Below are 17,789 nucleotides of genomic sequence, written 5' to 3'. Positions count from 1 at the left end.
CCGGATCCTTGCAGCCTTCCTGGGATCCCTGGTGCTGCTGCTCTGCCCTGCATGGAGAGAGCGGCTGGAGAGCATGGGATCTGGGGTTGGACCGGGCGCGGGTCTCTTCCTCCTCTGCCTCCCTTTGCATCAGAAGAGTCCCCCTCCCACCCAGGGCACGTCTGGATCACCCTCCACCAGACTCTCCGCCTCCTGCGGAGCCACAAGAGTTAAGGAGAGTGAGTGCAAGGTCCTAGAGTGGCAAGTGTTTGTGACATCACATCTCTGGAAAGCCAACTGTGACGTTCACCCTCCACTGAACCAATGGGGAAGCGCCTGACATTGCCTTCTCTTAGCCTGCCCGCCCCCTGGAGGATTCTGCTTGCAATGCAACTGCTCGTGTCAGGAATGGAGAGAGGAACCATTTTTCCATGGAGTTGGGAGGGAGGGAGGCAGTAAGAAGGAAGTTATTCCCTCCTCCCTCCCAATCCACAATCTTCTCAATCCAGCAGCGTTGGACAACTTTTGAATGTATCCATCCTTCCATTTTCAAGGAATCGTAGACTCTGTAAGGTTGGAAGAAACTCAAATACTTTGGCCACCTAATGAGAAGGAAGGACTCACTGGAGAAGAGCCTCATGCTGGGAAAGATGGAGGGCAAAAAAAGAAGGGGACAACAGAGAATGAGGTGGCTGGATGGACTCATCGAAGCAGTCAGCGTGAGCTTAAATGGACTCCGGAGGATGGTAGAGGATAGGAAGGCCTGGAGGAACGTTGTCCTTGGGGTCACGATGGGTCGGGCACGACTTCGCAACTAACAACAAAGTTTGGAAAGGACCTTGGAGATCTTCTGATCCAACCCCTTGCCCAAGACTTTGTATACCATCCTAGACAAATGGTTGACGAGTCTTTTCTTGAAAGCCTTCAACAATGGAGCATCCAGGAGATAAGCTGTAAGGTTGAATCTCTCTGACCAGCTTCCATCTCTTGACAGCCCGTCAAATATTGGAAAACGGCTATCATGTCACCCCAGCCTTCTCTTTAATAGGCTAAACCTAGACCTAGTTCTCTTAGCTGCTCTTGTAGAAAGGTCCCACCCCGGGAGAATGAAATATTTTGGGAAATATTTAAAAAAATAAAGGCAGTATAGAATATTTCCCCTAAGAGAAATGGGGGAAAATCTTGAGAGGCAGAAAACGATAGCAGTCTCCCTGTCCCCAAGCAGAAACTGAGGCCAGCTTTTAGAAATGCAGATTTGGTCATCCAAATCTGGTAAAAAAAAAACTTTTGGTATTATGACATTACTCTGTTGCTTTGCATGTACACTGAGAGCTTCTGCATGGGAGACAAATTCATTGTGTATCTAATCGCACTTGGCCAAATAAAAGTATTTGTATACAGTGGATGCTCCATCATCAGAGGCTTTTAAGGAAACTGGACAGATATTTGCTTGAAATGATATAGGATGTCCTGCTTGAGCAAGGGGTTGGACTAAAAGACCTTCAAAGTTCCTTCCTACTCTAATTGTTCTATGAGAAAATCTCTGCTGGCATCGCTCCATGGCGTTTCTTTCGTGAACTTGTTTCCCTGCAAACGCCGAAACAGAAGCTCACGAGCAAAAAAAGATCTTACCTCTTGCCGCGCTGCCAGCGCTGGGATGCCCCATTTCCCGTCGGCCAGCTAATCTTCAGATCTCTGCTGCACATGCACGCATGTCCAAACTGTGTGCGCGCGCCCCTTTCAGTTTGTTCATGCGCAGTTTGGTCACTCAGTGTCTAAAAGGTTCCCCATCGGCTGATCTAAAGGATCGGCTTAGGAACAGTTCTACCTGGAGAAAATCTGTCTCTGTGGTTATGAACAATTTTTACAGACATGGTACCTCATCATCAGTAGACCTTCAAAAGGATTGGGTAATAAGGCTAGCATTGTCCTTCTAAGGTTATTCTCATTATTTTTGGCGTGCTTTTCCATATATCTTCTATGTGTCTTATAATATCACATTTGTGTTTCTGATTCATCAAAAGTGACGCTTGGATGCTTGGTGAGATATCTTTCTTTCTCTACAACAGTAATGGCAAAGCCCTCTCTGCCGCTGCCCAGCTCAACTCCACCACGCATGTGCATGCGCCTCTTGGCCAGCTGATTTTCGGGTCTCTGCCATGCATGCAGAAGACACTCCTGCATGCGAGTGGGGAGTGGGGGAAGTCACCCCCCACCCTACTGCTAAGCTGCGCTTAAGTAGACAATTTCAACCTGGACTCCCAAACCCTCTACAAAAGTAATCCCAAGATTGTCAATCGGGGGTACCGTTCTGCGGTGGTTCGGCTCCTACCTCTCCGACCGGAAGCAATGTGTGTTGACAGGGGGGCAAAGGTCGACCCTGAGGCCACTCACTTGTGGGGTGCCACAGGGGTCGGTCCTCTCGCCTCTCCTGTTCAACACATATGTGAAGCCGCTGGGTGAGATCATCCGTGGTTTTGGGGTTGAGTACCACCTGTACGCTGATGATACTCAGCTGTACATTTCAACCCCAAACCACCCCAACGAGGCGGTCGAAGTGATGTCCCGGTGTTTGGAAGCCGTCGGGGTCTGGATGGGGGACAACAGACTCAAACTCAACCCCTCCAAGACTGAGTGGCTGTGGCTACTGGCACCTCGGTTCAGCCAGCTGATTCCATCGCTGGCCATAGGGGGCGAACAATTGCCCCCTGTGGAACGGGCGCGCAATTTGGGCGTCCTCCTTGATGCCCAGCTGTCAATGGATGACCATGTGGCAGCCGTGGCAAGGGGGGCGTTCCACCAGGTTCGCCTGGTGCGCCAATTGTGCCCCCTACTGGACCGGGATGCCCTACGCACGGTCACTCATGCGCTGGTGACGTCCCGCCTGGACTACTGCAACGCTCTCTACATGGGGCTGCCCTTGGGACGCGCCCGGAGACTGCAGTTAGTTCAGAACGCAGCCGTGCGGGCTGTGATGGAGAGTACTAGGTACTCCCACGTAACACCTCTCCTGCGCGAGCTGCACTGGCTACCTGTGGTTTTTCGGGTGCGTTTCAAGGTCCTGATTACCATCTTTAAAGCGCTCCATGGCACAGGACTAGTTACTTGCGGGATCGCATCCTCCCACATACTTCCCTGTGGCCAATTCGCTCACACAGGGAGGGGCTTCTCCTGGTGCCGTCCACTAGGCAATGCCAACGGGCGACACCAAGGAGTAGGGCCTTCTCTGTGATGGACCCAACCCTCTGGAATGACCTCCCCCCAGACATCAGAACCACCACTGACCTCCACTCCTTCCGGCAAAAATTAAAGACTCACCTATTCCGACTAGCAGGCCTGGCTTAATTACAACTGTTCCTCCTGGTAAACGTACTATTAACTGGTTATTTTAGGGGTATTGTTTTTAATTTAATTTGTGTGTGTCCTAGGGGTTTTAATATTATATTTATATATACTGGCTCTGTACAGTTCTTTTTAATTCGATTTTAACCTCCTCCATATTTAACTGTACATACTTAATTCTGTTATTTATTGTATTTTGATATATTCTTTATATGGACTGTACACCGCCCCGAGTCCCTTTCGGGAGAGGGGGCGGTCTAGAAGCACGGTAAAATAAATAAATAAATAAATAAATAAATTGCGTCCAAGGATAATAAAATACGATACAAACAAAATCATTATATATTTGATTTTATCTAAGGTTACAGGTAAATGTTTGGTGGGTGTTCTATTATTTTAATGGTCTTTTAAATTGTTATTACGACTTCTAAGCTTCTCAGGGTCGCTAGGTTGAGTTAGGCAGCCAATACAAACTAAACAAAGAAAAAAGAAATGCAATGCCTATTAGCTTTGGCCGTACCCTTGACATTCCATAGCAAAGCAGGCCTTGAATCGCTCACAGGAGAAAAGGCTGTTCATATGCAATTGTAGGCCTTCCCATCTCCTTTAATGAGAAATATGAGCTGTATCTTCACTTCGGCCTTGGAATTTGCTACTTCTCAAAAGTCGCAATCAGGAATTAGGATTCCTTGTCTTGTTTGGACCAGAAAGGCAAAATCTGCATGTGTACTGAAGCAGACGTATCATTTATATGGATTATTGCCCAAGTAGATCCTTGCAAGTGATTTTAGATGACTCTTCCAATCCAAGCTCTTCTCGCATTCCCTGCATTGATACGGCTTCCCCCGTGTGGTTCCTCTTACAGCAGGTAAGATGACTGGTCTTAGTTAAAAGCTATTTGTGCATTGCATGAAATTATTTGATTTCGCCCATCTAGATCTCCTGTTGCAAAGTCAGATATCTGCTCCAAGCAAAGGTCTTTCCACACTCCGTATGTTCATAAAGCTCCTCCCCTTGCAAGCATCCTTTTACGAAAAGTGAAATCACTAATCCATCTAAAGCCCCTTTCACACTCCATGCAATTATATGGTTTTTCCCATGTGGGTCTTGTTATGTGAGGTAAGAGTACTCCTCCGAGCAAAGCTCATTCCACACCGCATGCATGTACGTGGCTTTTCCCATGTGTATCCTGTTATGGGCAGTAAACTCACTGTACCATCTAAAGTCCCTTCCACATTCCATGCATTTATATGGTCTTTCCCCTGTGTGGATCCTGTTATGAGAATTCAGGGTACTGACCCGAGTGAAGGTCTTTCCACACTTCATGCACTTATAGGGCTTCTCCCCTGTGTGTCTCCTCTTGTGAAAAATCAGATAGCGGTTTTCCAGAAAGGTCTTTCCACACTCCATACATTTAAAGGGCTTCTCCCCCGTGTGAATCTTCTTATGGGAAAGAAAGGAACTGCGTTCACTGAAACACTTTCCGCACTCGATACATTTATATGGCTTCTCCCCCGTGTGTTTCCTTTTATGGGAAAGGAGATAACGGCTCTGAACAAAGGTCATTCCACACTCCATGCATTTATACGGCTTCTCCCCGCTGTGGATCCGGGTGTGGCAAATCAGATAGCTGATAGTACTAAAGCTCTTTCCGCATACCACGCATTTATGCGCCTTCTCTCGTGCGTGGGTCCTAATATGGGAAGCAAGAGATCCGCTTTGAGCAAAAGACTTTCCACACTGCCTGCAGTTGTACGGCTTCTCCCCTGTGTGGACTCTCTTGTGGCGAGTAAGAGAACTGCTTGTCGTGAAACCGTTTCCACACACCATGCATTTGTAGGGTTTCTCCCCTGTGTGGATCCGTTTGTGACTCGTAAGATGGCTGCTCTGAGCAAAGGTTTCTCCGCACTCCATGCATTTATATGGCTTTTCCCCCGTATGTATCCTTTTATGGGAAATAAGTTCACGCTTTCCCCTAAAGTCCTTCCCGCACTCCATGCATTTGTATGGCTTCTCCCCTGTGTGGATCTTGTGATGGCAATTAAGATGGCCGATTCTTCTGAAGCCCTTTCCACATATCAAGCATTTAAATGGCTTCTCCTCTGTGTGGCTCCATTTTTGCGATGCAAGGGAAATATTTTCTTGAGAAAGAGTGAAAGTCAAAGTTTCTCCATCGTCTCTGAATAGATCGTCCTCTTCTTTAATTGGATATTCTTCATTGGCATCGAATACGCCTTCGCTTAGCTTCCCAGAGTTCCCAATATATTCTTTGTCTATTTTGTCTTCTGGGACAAGAACGTTTTGCATCTGAGCATCAATGGAAGTCGAGCTTTCCGGATTCCAATTTTCTGACAGCTTTCTCTCATGGGTTTCTCGTTGCATTTGAATTGCAGGCTCCTCTATTTCCTTTCCAGCATTGATCACTTGGAAGAGTTCACAGAAATCCTGATTCCCCTGGCCGTTATTATCTTCAAAGGAAAAGGAAAAATAAAAATAGCAAAGTTAAAGATCAAAGTATAGGCTGTTGTATGAATTTCCTTCTGCATTTTGGCCAAATACCAATAGATAGATAGTCCAATGTTCTGACCCCCCCTCTCCACGCCTGTGAATTAACCAGAACACAGGCTTGGCTGTTTGCCACTGTTTAATTACTGAGATAACAAATCCTTTGGCTGAGGGCCCAGACAACTCACGTTCAAGAAAACAACCCAGATAATTCGATTGAAGCACTGCAGATAGTCCCAACGAGCAGACACAGCTAGAATACATAGATTTTCTTAACTACTAATTCGAACGGTTGTTTCCTGCAAATGTCCCCTCCCAACGCCTCACTTATAATCTCTCTTGGGAGGGGCCAATCCACAGCCACCTTTGCTTAATCATCTTCTGTGAGTCTGTCTACGGAGTTGCTGCTTCCGTTTCTCAGCCCTTCTCAATCTAGCATCAGGGACAAACTGCCTTTGATCCTGGTGGCCAACCAGCCCCTCTGGTCCCCACTCTGAGTCTGAACCCTGCACAGGGTCCTCCACATCGTCAAGGGCAGACTCATATGGTCCCTCGCTATCCGAGTCCGTCACCAGTTCAAACGGATCCTGCTGGATCACAACAGTCCACTACTGATAGCAGTTCATTTAGTGATTATTCATATTATAAATCTGAAAAAAATGGATTTATTTGTTTTTTTACAATTACAACCATAGCAGCATCTCCATGGTCACATGATCAAAATGGTTAGCAACTGGTTCATATTTATGACCAATATATTCATATTTAAACTAGACTGGGTATATCTGGTTTAATGAAAACAAGGACTAAGGATGACACGATAGCAGTCTTCCAATATCTCAGGGGTTGCCACAAATAAGAGGGAGTCCAACTATTCTCCAAGGCACCTGAGGGTAGAACAAGAAGCAAAGGGTGGAAACTAATCAAGGAGAGAAGCAACTTAGAACTGAGGAGAAACTTCCTGACAGTTAGAACAATTAATCAGTGGAACAGAAGTTGCCTCCAGAAGTCGTGAATGCCCCAACACTGGAAGTCTTTAAGAAGATGTTGGATAGCCATTTGTCTGAAACGGTATAGGGTTTCCTGCCTAGGCAGGGGGTTGGACTAGAAGACCTCCAAGGTCCCTTCCAACTCTGCTATTCTAAGATGACCAGTTGTAGTGTCCTGGGGTCACAGGAGCAGCTTTTGCAAACTTCTGACAAGCAGAGTCAATGGGCAACCCAGATTCATTTAACTGCCGTGCAACTAACCTTAACAAATGCAATTTGTTAACAGCTGTGGCAAGTAAAGTTGTAAAATGGGGCAAACTCACTTAATAGATGTTTCATTTAGCAACGTAAGTATTGGGTTCGATTGTGGTCCTAACTGGAAGGCCAGCTGTAATCTGATTTACAGTTATATATTTTGTTAACATTCAACACAGTTAATACTGTATGATTATTCTTTGGTCATCCTGACCGTATTAAATCTGGGTGTTGAAGTCCAACTGTTTTCCAGAGTTATGACCTTTGGAGCATCCCCATGATCATGTGATCAAAATTCAGGTGCTTGGCAACTGGTACGACCGTTGCTGTGTCCCAAGGCGATGCGATTATCTTTTGCAACCTTCTCACAAGCAAAGTCATTGGAGAAGACAGATTCACTTAATAACCAAGGTTATCAACCGCAGGGATTGGGCTATTTGCTGATATTCAGACCTAGTTATGTGCCCCTCTTTCCACTTTTATACTTGTTCTTTCTATTAACTGGACCCTATGGACTACTAGTATAATTGAATCCTGACCTTCCTGGATGGCATTTTAAATTTTTAAATTTTGGGGGTTTTAAATTGGTTTTAATTGGTACTATTTTAATTATCGTAAAATAGTTTGGTTTTGTACGGATTGTGTGTTTAAGTTGGTTTTGTCTGGTTTTGTGTGTTGCTTTGTTATTCATTTTGTATATTTATTGTCTGTACACTGCCCCGAGTCCCTTCGGGGAGAGGGGGCGGTATATAAGCTAAATAAACTAAACTAAACTAACTACCCTAGGTTGCTTTTAGAGGTGGTATTCAGCAGGTTCTGGCCGGTTCTGGAGAACCGGTAGTGGAAATTTTGAGTAGTTCGGAGAACCAGTAAATACCACCTCTGATTGTCCCCAGCCCCATCTATTCTCTGCCAGCTGATCGGGAGGAAATAGAGATTTACAGTATCCTTCCACTGCCATGCCCACCAAGCCTCGCCACGCCCACCAAGCCACACCCACAGAACCGGTAGTAAAAAAATCTGAATCCCACCACTGGTTGCTACGTAAGTCATACAAGACCTTCGTTATTGAAGCAACATTTGAGGAATGCTCTTACCTAAACCCTGCAACCTCTGAAAACTACGTGAATAATGTCAGATGCTCCAGAGGTCAAAAGAGAGCACAGTTCTCTCATTTAACTTTTGGAGACCGCATTAAAAAAGCACACCCCATTTTTCTCAGCCTCCGAAAAACATGCAGAAATGAAGGGCATTTCAGGAATAGTTGTTGGGTAACGGCGAATGCTGACCTGTTCCCCATAATTTCATGGCGTCAACTTTGACACCGGTGTCATGAGTTTGTCGTCGCTGATTTAGACCCCAATCCCAAGGCTCAAGATATAAATTAAAAGGTGGAAAAGTGATCTACACAACAGCTTGAAGAAATGATAGTGTTGTTGTGGCCTACTGGCAGCCAGCAGAACTGGCAGTGGAGTCGGACAGTGAGAAGGTTGGGGAGAAACATGGGCCAGTCCTGGGGTCTGAGGGAAGCTCAGACAAGGGCTCTGCGTCGGAGGCATAGAGGGAGCTGGATAGCAGTGAGGCAGAGGAACAGCTAGAGCTTGTTCCCAGTGTGCGCATGCGCATTGCTGCCAGAAGATAAGAACAACTAAGAAATCAGGGTTGACCTTGGAGTAAAGCCACACCTTGGAGGTCATTGGCCCCTCCCATAGGAAACAAAAGAGGAGCGAACGGAGAGTGGGTTTTTGCAGGAAACAATTTGTTCCTTCGGTCGTTTCAAGAGTGGAAAGTTCTGTTTGTGACTATAAGAGACTCTGTGCCAAGCGCTGCCTTGCCCTGCGGTTGGAAACTAGTTATCTGGCAGCTCTCCAAGCCAGATAAGGTTCGTGTTGATAAATATTCCTCTTAAAGACTGCTTGCCAAGCCTTGCTGGCTTGGGAATGAAAGGAATTCACAGTCGTGTAAATAAAAGAGGTTTTGCCAGAACCAAGACTCTGCTTCATGTTTGTTACAATACAATACAATACAATAGTAGAGTTGGAAGGGACCTTGGAGGTCTTCTAGTCCAACCCCCTGCCTAGGCAGGAAACCCTTTCAGACAGATGGCTCTCCAACATCTTCTTAAAGACTTCCAGTGTTGGGGCATTCACAACTTCTAGAGGCAATTTCTGTTCCACTGATTAATTGTTCTAACTGTCAGGAAATTTCTCCTCAGTTCTAAGTTGCTTCTCTCCTTGATTAGTTTCCACTCATTGCTTCTTGTTCTACCCTCAGGTGCTTTGGAGAATAGTTTGACTCCCTCTTCTTTGTGGCAACCCCTAAGATATTGTTAAGGAAGCCTAGGTCAGAACAAGTCCTTCTTAACAGAGATGGAGCAGCATCCGGGCCCAAAAAGCTGAAATCGATACGATACAATTCAGCAACTCTTCAAGCGAAGAGGTTAGGTTCTCACTGATAGGTCAACGAGAAATAGAAAAATACAGGTGAGAAAGGGCACAGGGTGCATCTAAGCAAAGAGCTTTTTCCTTTGTTGAAGTATGGGAAGGAAAGATATTTTCCTTCTCTCCAAGGAGATGACATAAGAGCTGACATTATCTGATTTCAATCTATCTTCCCAAGCTCTCTGATGGGGAGTAACAAACCCTTACCCAGAAAGGCCACATTCCTATAATTTTCCAGCATGACTTCCCAATGCAGCGCTCTTTGGTCAGGATCCAGCTGAGACCACTCCTCCTTAGAGAAATACACAGCTACTTCTTTGAAGGACACAACAGCCTCCTGCATAGGGGTGGGGGTGGGGGGAGAGAACAGGATTAAGCCATGAAGATCTGGACTTTCTGTGTTCCGTTGTTCACAAATGCACTAAGTTAAATGGTTGTGCTTGGTGAGATTCCAAGGTTTGGTCGAGAATTTGCCTTTAACTAATTCTGCAACAGGTTTCATCAACTTCCTTGATTCTGCAGTAGTTTCAGTCCCCTTCAGGGAAAGAAACTCCATTTCTGTCTGTCTGTCTGTCTACATATATGGTCCGTCCGTCCGTCCATCCATCCATCCATCCATCCATCCATCCATCCATCCATCCATCCATCCATCATCTATCTATCATCTCTCTCTCTCTCTCTCTCTCTCTCTCTCTCTCTCTCTCTCTCTCTCTCTCTCTCTCTCTCTCTCTCTCTCTCTCTCTCTCTCTCTATCTCTATATATATATATATATATATATATATATATATATATATATATATATATATATATATATATATATATATATATATATATATATATATATATATATATATATATATATATATATATATATATATATATATATATATATATATATATATGCATATTTAGACATACCAGGGGTTGTAACACAAATACATACCTATTTCCCTGGCTCAACTGATAAGGAGGTGAGCCTGTGGCTTAGTGGCTAAGACTTCTGCCTAAGAATAATACAGCCCGGGTTCAAATCCCAGTAAGGGTATGGCTAGCTGATGAGAGCTAATTAGCTCGAAATAGATCTATACTAGTCTCCCTTTATTTATTTATCAGTACAAATACAACACAAATATAAAAAGGCAACATTAAAAATAAAAATATGGTTTTCTGCCTGCATGGTCTTCTGTGATAAGCCGAAGGACAGAAATGAGGGAGTAGTGACCTTCCTCCCATATTTAGGCATACCAGGGGTTGTAACACACATACATACATACATACATACATACATACATACATACATATCCATCTATCTGCTGCCAAAAAAGCTAATGCAGTCCTAGATTGCATCAACAGAGGGATAGTTTCAAGATCACATGAAGTTCTACAGTAGTACCACTTTATACTGCATTAGTGAGACCACACTTGGAATGCTGCATCCAGTTCTATTCATCAAGGTACAAAAAAGATATTGAGGCCTTAGAAAGAGTGCACAGAAGAGCAAACAAACATGATAAGGAATCTAGAAGCTAAACCATGCAATAAAAGATTGAAGACACTAGGTATATCCAGTCCAATGAAAAGAAGGAATAGGGGTGATATGATAGTAGTCTTCTGGTACTTGAGGGGCTGTCACAAAGAAGTGGGGGTCAAGCTATTCTCCAAAGCCCTGAAGGCAGGACAAGAAGTAATGAGTGGAAGATCATTAAAAAGACCTTCAACGTAGACCTTCAAACTCTATCTGTCTCTCTGTCTATCTATCTATCGTTTGTCTCTCTCTCTAGCTGTCTATCATCTATCTTTCTATCTATCTATCACCTATCTATCTATCTATCTATCTATCTATCTATCTATCTATCTATCTATCTATCTATCATCTATCTATCTATCTATGTGTCTCTCTATTATTTGTCTCTCTCTCATCTATCTATTGTCTGTCTGTCTCTCTAGCTCTCTCTCTAGCTCTCTCCCATCTGTCTATCTATCTACGGTATCTATTTATCTATATATCGTCTGTGTCTCTATCATTTTATCTATCAATCATTTGTCTGTCTATCTATTGTCTGTCTTTCTCTCTCTCTCTCTATCTACCTCTCATTGTCTGTCTGTCTGTCTGTCTGTCTGTCTGTCTATCTATCTATCTATCTATCTATCTATCTATCTATCTATCTATGTGTCTCTCTATCATTTGTCTCTCTATCATCTATCTATCTATTGTCTGTCTCTCTCTCTAGCTCTCTCTCTAGCTCTCTCCCATCTGTCTATCATCTATCTATCTATCTATCTATCATCTATCTATCTATCTATCTATCTATCTATCTATCTATCTATCTATCTATATATCTATATATCGTCTGTGTCTCTATCATTTTATCTATCAATCATTTGTCTATTGTATGTCTTTCTCTCATCTACCTCTCATTGTCTGTCTGTCTGTCTGTCTGTCTATCATCTATCTATCATCTATCTATCCTATCTATCTATCTATCTATCATCTATCTATCTATCTATCTATCTATCTATCATCTATCTATCTATCTATCTATCTATCATCTATCTATCTATCTATCTATCTATCTATCTATCATCTATCTATCATCTATCTAATCTAACTACCTACCTATTGTCTGTCTGTCTGTCTGTCTCTATCTATCTATCATCTATCTATCTATCTATCATCTATCTAAACTATCTATCATCTGCTATCTATCTATCTATTATCTATCTATCTATCTATCATCTATCATCTATCTATCATCTATCTATCTATCTATCTATCTATCTATCTATCTATCTATCTATCTATCATCTATCTATCTATCTATCTAGCTATCTATCTATCATCTGTCTCTCTCTCTCTTCTTCATATATCTATCTACCTACCTACCATCCTATCCTATCCTATCCTACCCTACCCTACCCTACCCTACCCTACCCATCTTCTTGTAATCTGGCTAAATGGATGAAAAGCAGAGAAAATTCCCTGGGAAAGGCATTTCTCAGCCTTTGCAAAACTGGATTGTTTGGCCTCCACATCCAGGGACAAATCGGAGGATTATAAATTATTTTGCAGGCCAAAAGTGCCTTGAATACATGTACTTTCAGAACCATTTTCACTGAGTTTCCCATTGGCATTGCAGGCTAAATTTCCGCCTTGGTTTTTTTTTTTAAAATAAAATACAAAAAGCTTGTTTTTCTTATCAATGATTGTGAAGAATGCTTTATAAAACAGTAATGCGCCGATGTAATTAATTATTTGCCAGTCTTGCACAATTCAATGACCAAAAAACTGGTCTCTGTTTAGCAATTGCTGCCACTGTGAGGTGTTTATTCCTACTTCTTGAAGGAGTTTACTTATTCTAAACTCATAGTAAGAATATCCAGCAGAATGAGTTAATTACTGGCTTTAAAAAAAAAACCGTTGCTTAAACAGAGTCTGGGGGTGGAAATGACTCATCACTGTGTCCCAACAACAGACTTCAGATGAAACTAACCTGACTGAGCAATTTGAACCTGCTTTTCCCCTTTCCGCGTGGCTCAAAAACAGAAAAATAACCCAGCCCAAACAAGAGGTGGAAATGGAAGGAGAGAATGGTCTATACACGGACTTCACTTCCTGAAGGAAAGAGAGCATACAAATCTTAATGAATTTATTTCTCTTTCTTACTTGGTTTGGAGGTTCAACCACAGTTTCGGCTCCATCATAAAGATCAGAAAAATTCATCCTATGTTTCTCTGGAAGGGAAACAGAATTTTACAATGCACAGTTAACATAATCGGGGGAGATATTCTAGCAAAGGCTCGAAGAAGATAACTGAGCTGAGATCATTCCGGAAAATAGGAGGACCTTTGATTACCTTCTGAGGTATCCTGGCTTGAATCTTCCTGAGAGGCCCTCCTGAAAAACAGCTCCTGTGAGGGATTTGATGGCTTTCTTCTTCCATCAGGATCTGTAATCTCCACACTGGAGGACTATGTTGCAGTAGGAGAAAAGAAGCAGAATTAATGGACATCGGACAACGGGAAGTGGGTTATTGTTCACCTAATACAGTGGTGGGCAACCTTTTTTTTCAACTGAGCCAAATCTCGCCAAAACCACGATTGAAATTTATTTTGAGAGCCGCATTTTTAAAACCGAAAATACATAGGATGGTACACTGTTTTTAGTTTCAATAAGTTTTTATTGAGAATATTCTGCATGCAAGTATCCACATAGGTCGGGAGGATACAAATAACACAACTAATAAAACAAAAACTTTAGAACGATATTATTTATCGATAACGTTAAATTCCATAAAATTTGCCTTACAATGTAGAGAAAATTACATCCTGACAATGACTGACAAAGTCACAACCACTAATGTGAACATTGGCCTTGCATTTCCTTGGATAGTTTGAGTAAGTCAGGTTTGTATGTTGTTGTTTATAATTTCATCTCTCTCTCCCACTTTCTTTTTTTCTTTTTCTTTCTCTCTCTCTCTCTGGCTCTTTGTCTCTCTCTCCCTCCCTCCCTCTCTGTCTCCCTCTGTCATTTTCTCTGGGTGTCTATCTGTCTCTCTCTCTCTCTCTCTCTCTCTCTCTCTGTATCTCTGTCTCTCTCTCCTCCTTCCCCCATCTCTGTCACTCTGTGTGTGTGTGTGTCTGTCTGTCTGTCTCTCACTCACTCTGTGTGTGTGTGTGTGTGTCTCTGTCTCTCCCTCTGTCTCTCTCCCCTCCCTTCCTCTCTCTCTGTCACTCTGTGTATGTGGATGTGTCTGTCTCTCACTCATTCACTTAATCACTCACTCTGTATGTGTGTCTCTCTCTGTCTGTCTATCTTTCTCTCCCTCCCTCCCCCTCTCTGTCTCTGTTGATGTGTGTGTGTGTGTGTGTGTCTGTCAGTCTCTCTCTGATTCCCTCCCTCACTCCCTCTCTCTGTTCCTCTCTCTGTCTGTCTGTCTCATTCACACACACACACACACACACACACACACACACACACACACACTGTGGTCACCTTGTTGAGTGTTCCAATCACATTTGAAACACTCAACAACTGGCCTGCATTTATGGTATTACCATAAATGCAGGCCAGTTGTTGAGTGTTTCAAATGTGATTGGAACACTCAACAAGGTGACCACAGTGTGTGTGTGTGTGTGTGTGTGTGTGTGAGTGAGACAGACAGACAGAGAGAGGAGCAGAGAGAGGGAGTGAGAGAGGGAATCAGAGAGAGACTGACAGAGCTGTACGCGCGCGCCTGTTTTCCACGGCGTGGAGCAGCGGCGAGATTCTGCGCGGCGAGCGATGATTCCGGGGGCCATCAGTGGGGGGGCAGGGTCTCCCCTCGCGTTCCTCATCTTCCCGGATGGCCCCTGGAATCATCGCTCGCCACGCAGAATCTCGCTGCTGCTCCACGCCGTGGAAAACAGGCGCGCGCGTACAGCTCGGCAAATTACAGCCTGGGAGACTTGTCACTCGGCTTTTGCAGAAGCTTCCCTCCGAAGCCCAAGAGGAGGGAGGGGAGCGGGCGCCCGGCACACTGAAGAGCCGCATTAAAATGTGCAAAGAGCCGCATTTGGCTCGCGAGCCGCGGCTTGCCGACCACTGACCTAATACAACCTCCATGGTCCCACTATCCATCAGTGAAGCTGAATGAGAAACGAATGAAACAATGTCCTATAAGACTAAAACACATGAGGAACGGTTGCAGGAACTGGGTATGTCTAGTTTAATAGAAAGAAGGACTAGGGGAGACATGATAGCAGTGTTCCAATATCTCAGGGGTTGCCACAAAGAAGGGAAAGTCAAACTATTCTCCAAGGCACCTGAGGATAGAACAAGAAGCAATGGGTGGAAACTAATCAAGGAGAGAAGCAACTTAGAACTGAGAAGAAATTTCCTGACAGTGAGAACAATTAATCGGTGGAACAGAAGTTGCCTCCAGAAGTTGTGAATGCCCCAACACTGGAAGTCTTTAAGAAGATGTTGGATAGCCATCTGTCTGAAACGGTATAGGGTTTCCTGCCTAGGCAGGGGGTTGGACTAGAAGGCCTCCAAGGTCCCTTCCAACTCTACTATTGTATTGTAATGTATTGTATTGTAAGAACTAGTGTCCATAGAAAGAAGAAAGGAACAGCTGCCTCAAATCTAGAAGTCATAACGGAACAGTTTCAGGAACTGGGCATGGCTAGTCTAGTGAAGAGAAGGACCAGGGATGACATAATACAATACAATACAATACATGATAGTGATGTTCCAATATTTGAGGGACTGCCACAGAGAGGAAAGGGGTCAACCAATTTTCCAAAGCACCCGAAGGCCAGACAAGGAATAATAGATGGAAACTGAACAAGGAGAGAGTCAACCTAAGGATAAATTTTCTGACAATCAGCCCATGGAACAGAAGCTGCCTTCAGAATATAGAATAACAGTTGGAAAGGACCTTGGAGATCTTCTAGTCCAACCTCCTGCTTAGGCAGGAAACCCTACCCCACTTCAAACAAATGGTTATCTTAAAAGCTCCCAGTGTTGGGAGTATTTACAACTTCTGGAGGCAAATTATTCCACTGATTAATTGCTCTAACTGTCGGGAAAATTCTTCTTAGTTCTAAGGTTGCTTCTCTCCTTGATTAGTTTCCACCCATTGCTTCTTGTCCTATCCTAGAAGTTGGGGGGGGGGGGGTGTTTCATCACTGTCAGCTTTCAAGAAGAGACCAGACACAGCCATCTGTCAAAAACGGTGTAGGATCTCCTGCTTGGGGAGGGGGGGTTGGACTAGATGACCAACAAGATCCCTTCTAACTCTGTTATTCTATGTTTTAGTATGACATCTCCATATTAGCAGTGCCAGAGAATTTTGGGAAGGAGGGATGGAGAATTCAAACACATTTCTTATTTCGTTCTGAGCTTCCTAGATGAAAATGTCTCACCTGCAACTCGACCTGCTCCTTCTGCTCCTCCGCCTGGCTCAGGAGGAGGCCTTCCACCAGGGCCACCGCCTGGGAGCTGGTCTCTGCTCCACACTCCCGCACCCAGCTCTCCATCTCTGGGGGCAGAAGAGCCAGGAACTGCTCCAGAACAATCAGGTCCAACATCTGAGCTTTGGTGTGATTTTCCCTTTTCAGCCATTGCCTAGAAAATTCATGGAGTTGGCTGAAAAGTCCCCGGGGACCCTCGGCCTCCTGGACGCTCCTGAAGTTGCAGGGCTGAACCTCTTCACACATGGTGGCTTCCTCCTGCAGGACCTCCTTCCCAGTGCTTGCCCAGCTCTCCCCACAGCTCCCAGCCTGAATAGCGGGAGGGCCTTTCCCCGTTCCCTCACTTGCTGAAAGTTGCGTCTCCATCCTCCCTCAGTCCCGTAAGGCGACTCCAGACGGGTCCAAGCAATCTTGTGGATCTCCAGACAGCTTCTCATTCATCTATTCCTGAATGGCCGACCGCAGCAAGCCGTTGGGTCCTCTTGTGTCCGAGCCACAGTTTTGGTCCATTCGCGTATATCATACCGACGGCTTCCAGTTGGCGGATCTGAAGTGGGAAACAAACAAAGAAATGGGAAATTTCCCCGAATTAGAAAGTGAGCAAGCACTCGTCCCTCTACGGGGGAGAAGCGGGTGGGTGGACACTGGGGGAAAAGAGGTCCATTTTTGGAGCTGGTCGGGGATTTCAGTGGCATCCATCGGACGGGTCCTCCTTGTACGCGTGTCGAGGCGCAGAATAGGGGTGGGTGGGTTTGAGTTCAAACGCACCAGGAATGCATTTTGGAGTTATTTTCCATAACTTACTAGGGGGAGATTTTTTTTCCCCTTTTTTATTAAAATTAACATCCACCCCCCCCCCCCCCAAGTAAGGTTTACGCAACCTGTCCTAATCGCAAACCGGTGAACCAACCATGGAAGAAGCTTAAGTTTCACATTGGAGATGCTGCCCTGCTTCTCTTCTTCCACCCCACCCCCACCCCCATGACAGGCGGGGGGAGGGCGGTCCCTAGTGCGAATCCTGCGGCGGAGCCCCCCCCCCCCCGCCGGCTCTGGAGCTCCGCTTCCCCACCTGCATGGAGAGGGCGGCTGGGGAGCATGAGAGCCGGGGCTCGGTCTCTCCCTCCTCTGCTTCCTTTAGCCCGGGAGAGCTCTTTCTCCCCACCCCCCGCCTTCACCCGCCCTCACCCGGGGCACGTCTGCATCCCTCCCCGCAGCCTCCTCCTAGATTAAGGCGAGCGAGCGCGGCGTCCTAGAGAGGCGAGGCTCAGCGATGTCATTTCCTCCCCCCCCCCCTTTGCCAGCCTCCTTCTCTGCAAAGGGATC

The 17,789-nt window shown here is 44.9% G+C and overlaps 1 protein-coding gene across 2 annotated transcripts; it reads right to left on the bottom strand.

The window, feature by feature from the left end:
- Positions 1-3,640: 3,640 nt before the first annotated feature.
- Positions 3,641-17,789, bottom strand: LOC309394337 (uncharacterized protein). Of its 2 annotated transcripts, none has more exons than XM_081957353.1 (6): positions 17,652-17,789; positions 16,419-17,013; positions 13,367-13,481; positions 13,177-13,244; positions 9,719-9,848; positions 3,641-5,789 (listed from the first exon to the last, which is right to left on the bottom strand). In XM_081957353.1, exons 2-6 carry the CDS (start codon positions 16,830-16,832, stop codon positions 4,432-4,434), a joined length of 2,085 nt encoding a protein of 694 aa, XP_081813479.1. In that variant the 5' UTR covers positions 16,833-17,013; positions 17,652-17,789; the 3' UTR covers positions 3,641-4,431. The 2 variants fall into 2 exon arrangements, with proteins under 2 accessions (XP_081813479.1, XP_081813478.1); XM_081957352.1 differs by having other exon boundaries at positions 17,536-17,678.

Source organism: Natrix helvetica, assembly GCF_964273705.1.
Source record: "Natrix helvetica genome assembly, chromosome: 1".
Lineage (NCBI taxonomy): Eukaryota > Metazoa > Chordata > Lepidosauria > Squamata > Natricidae > Natrix > Natrix helvetica.
The sequence above is the reverse complement of the archived record's forward strand: the minus strand, read 5'-3'. Positions and strand labels throughout refer to the sequence as shown.

What these genes read in the sequence shown, in the direction of transcription:
- LOC309394337 (XM_081957353.1), bottom strand. Translation starts at nt 16,832, where the DNA reads ATGGAGACGCAACTTTCAGCAAGTGAGGGAACGGGGAAAGGCCCTCCC. An exon ending in TGGTTGAACCTCCAAACCAA is followed by an intron (nt 9,849 to 13,176) that starts GTAAGAAAGAGA and finishes ACCCCTATGCAG; the next exon opens with GAGGCTGTTGTGTCCTTCAA. An exon ending in TAGGAATGTGGCCTTTCTGG is followed by an intron (nt 5,790 to 9,718) that starts GTAAGGGTTTGT and finishes TTTCCTTTGAAG; the next exon opens with ATAATAACGGCCAGGGGAAT.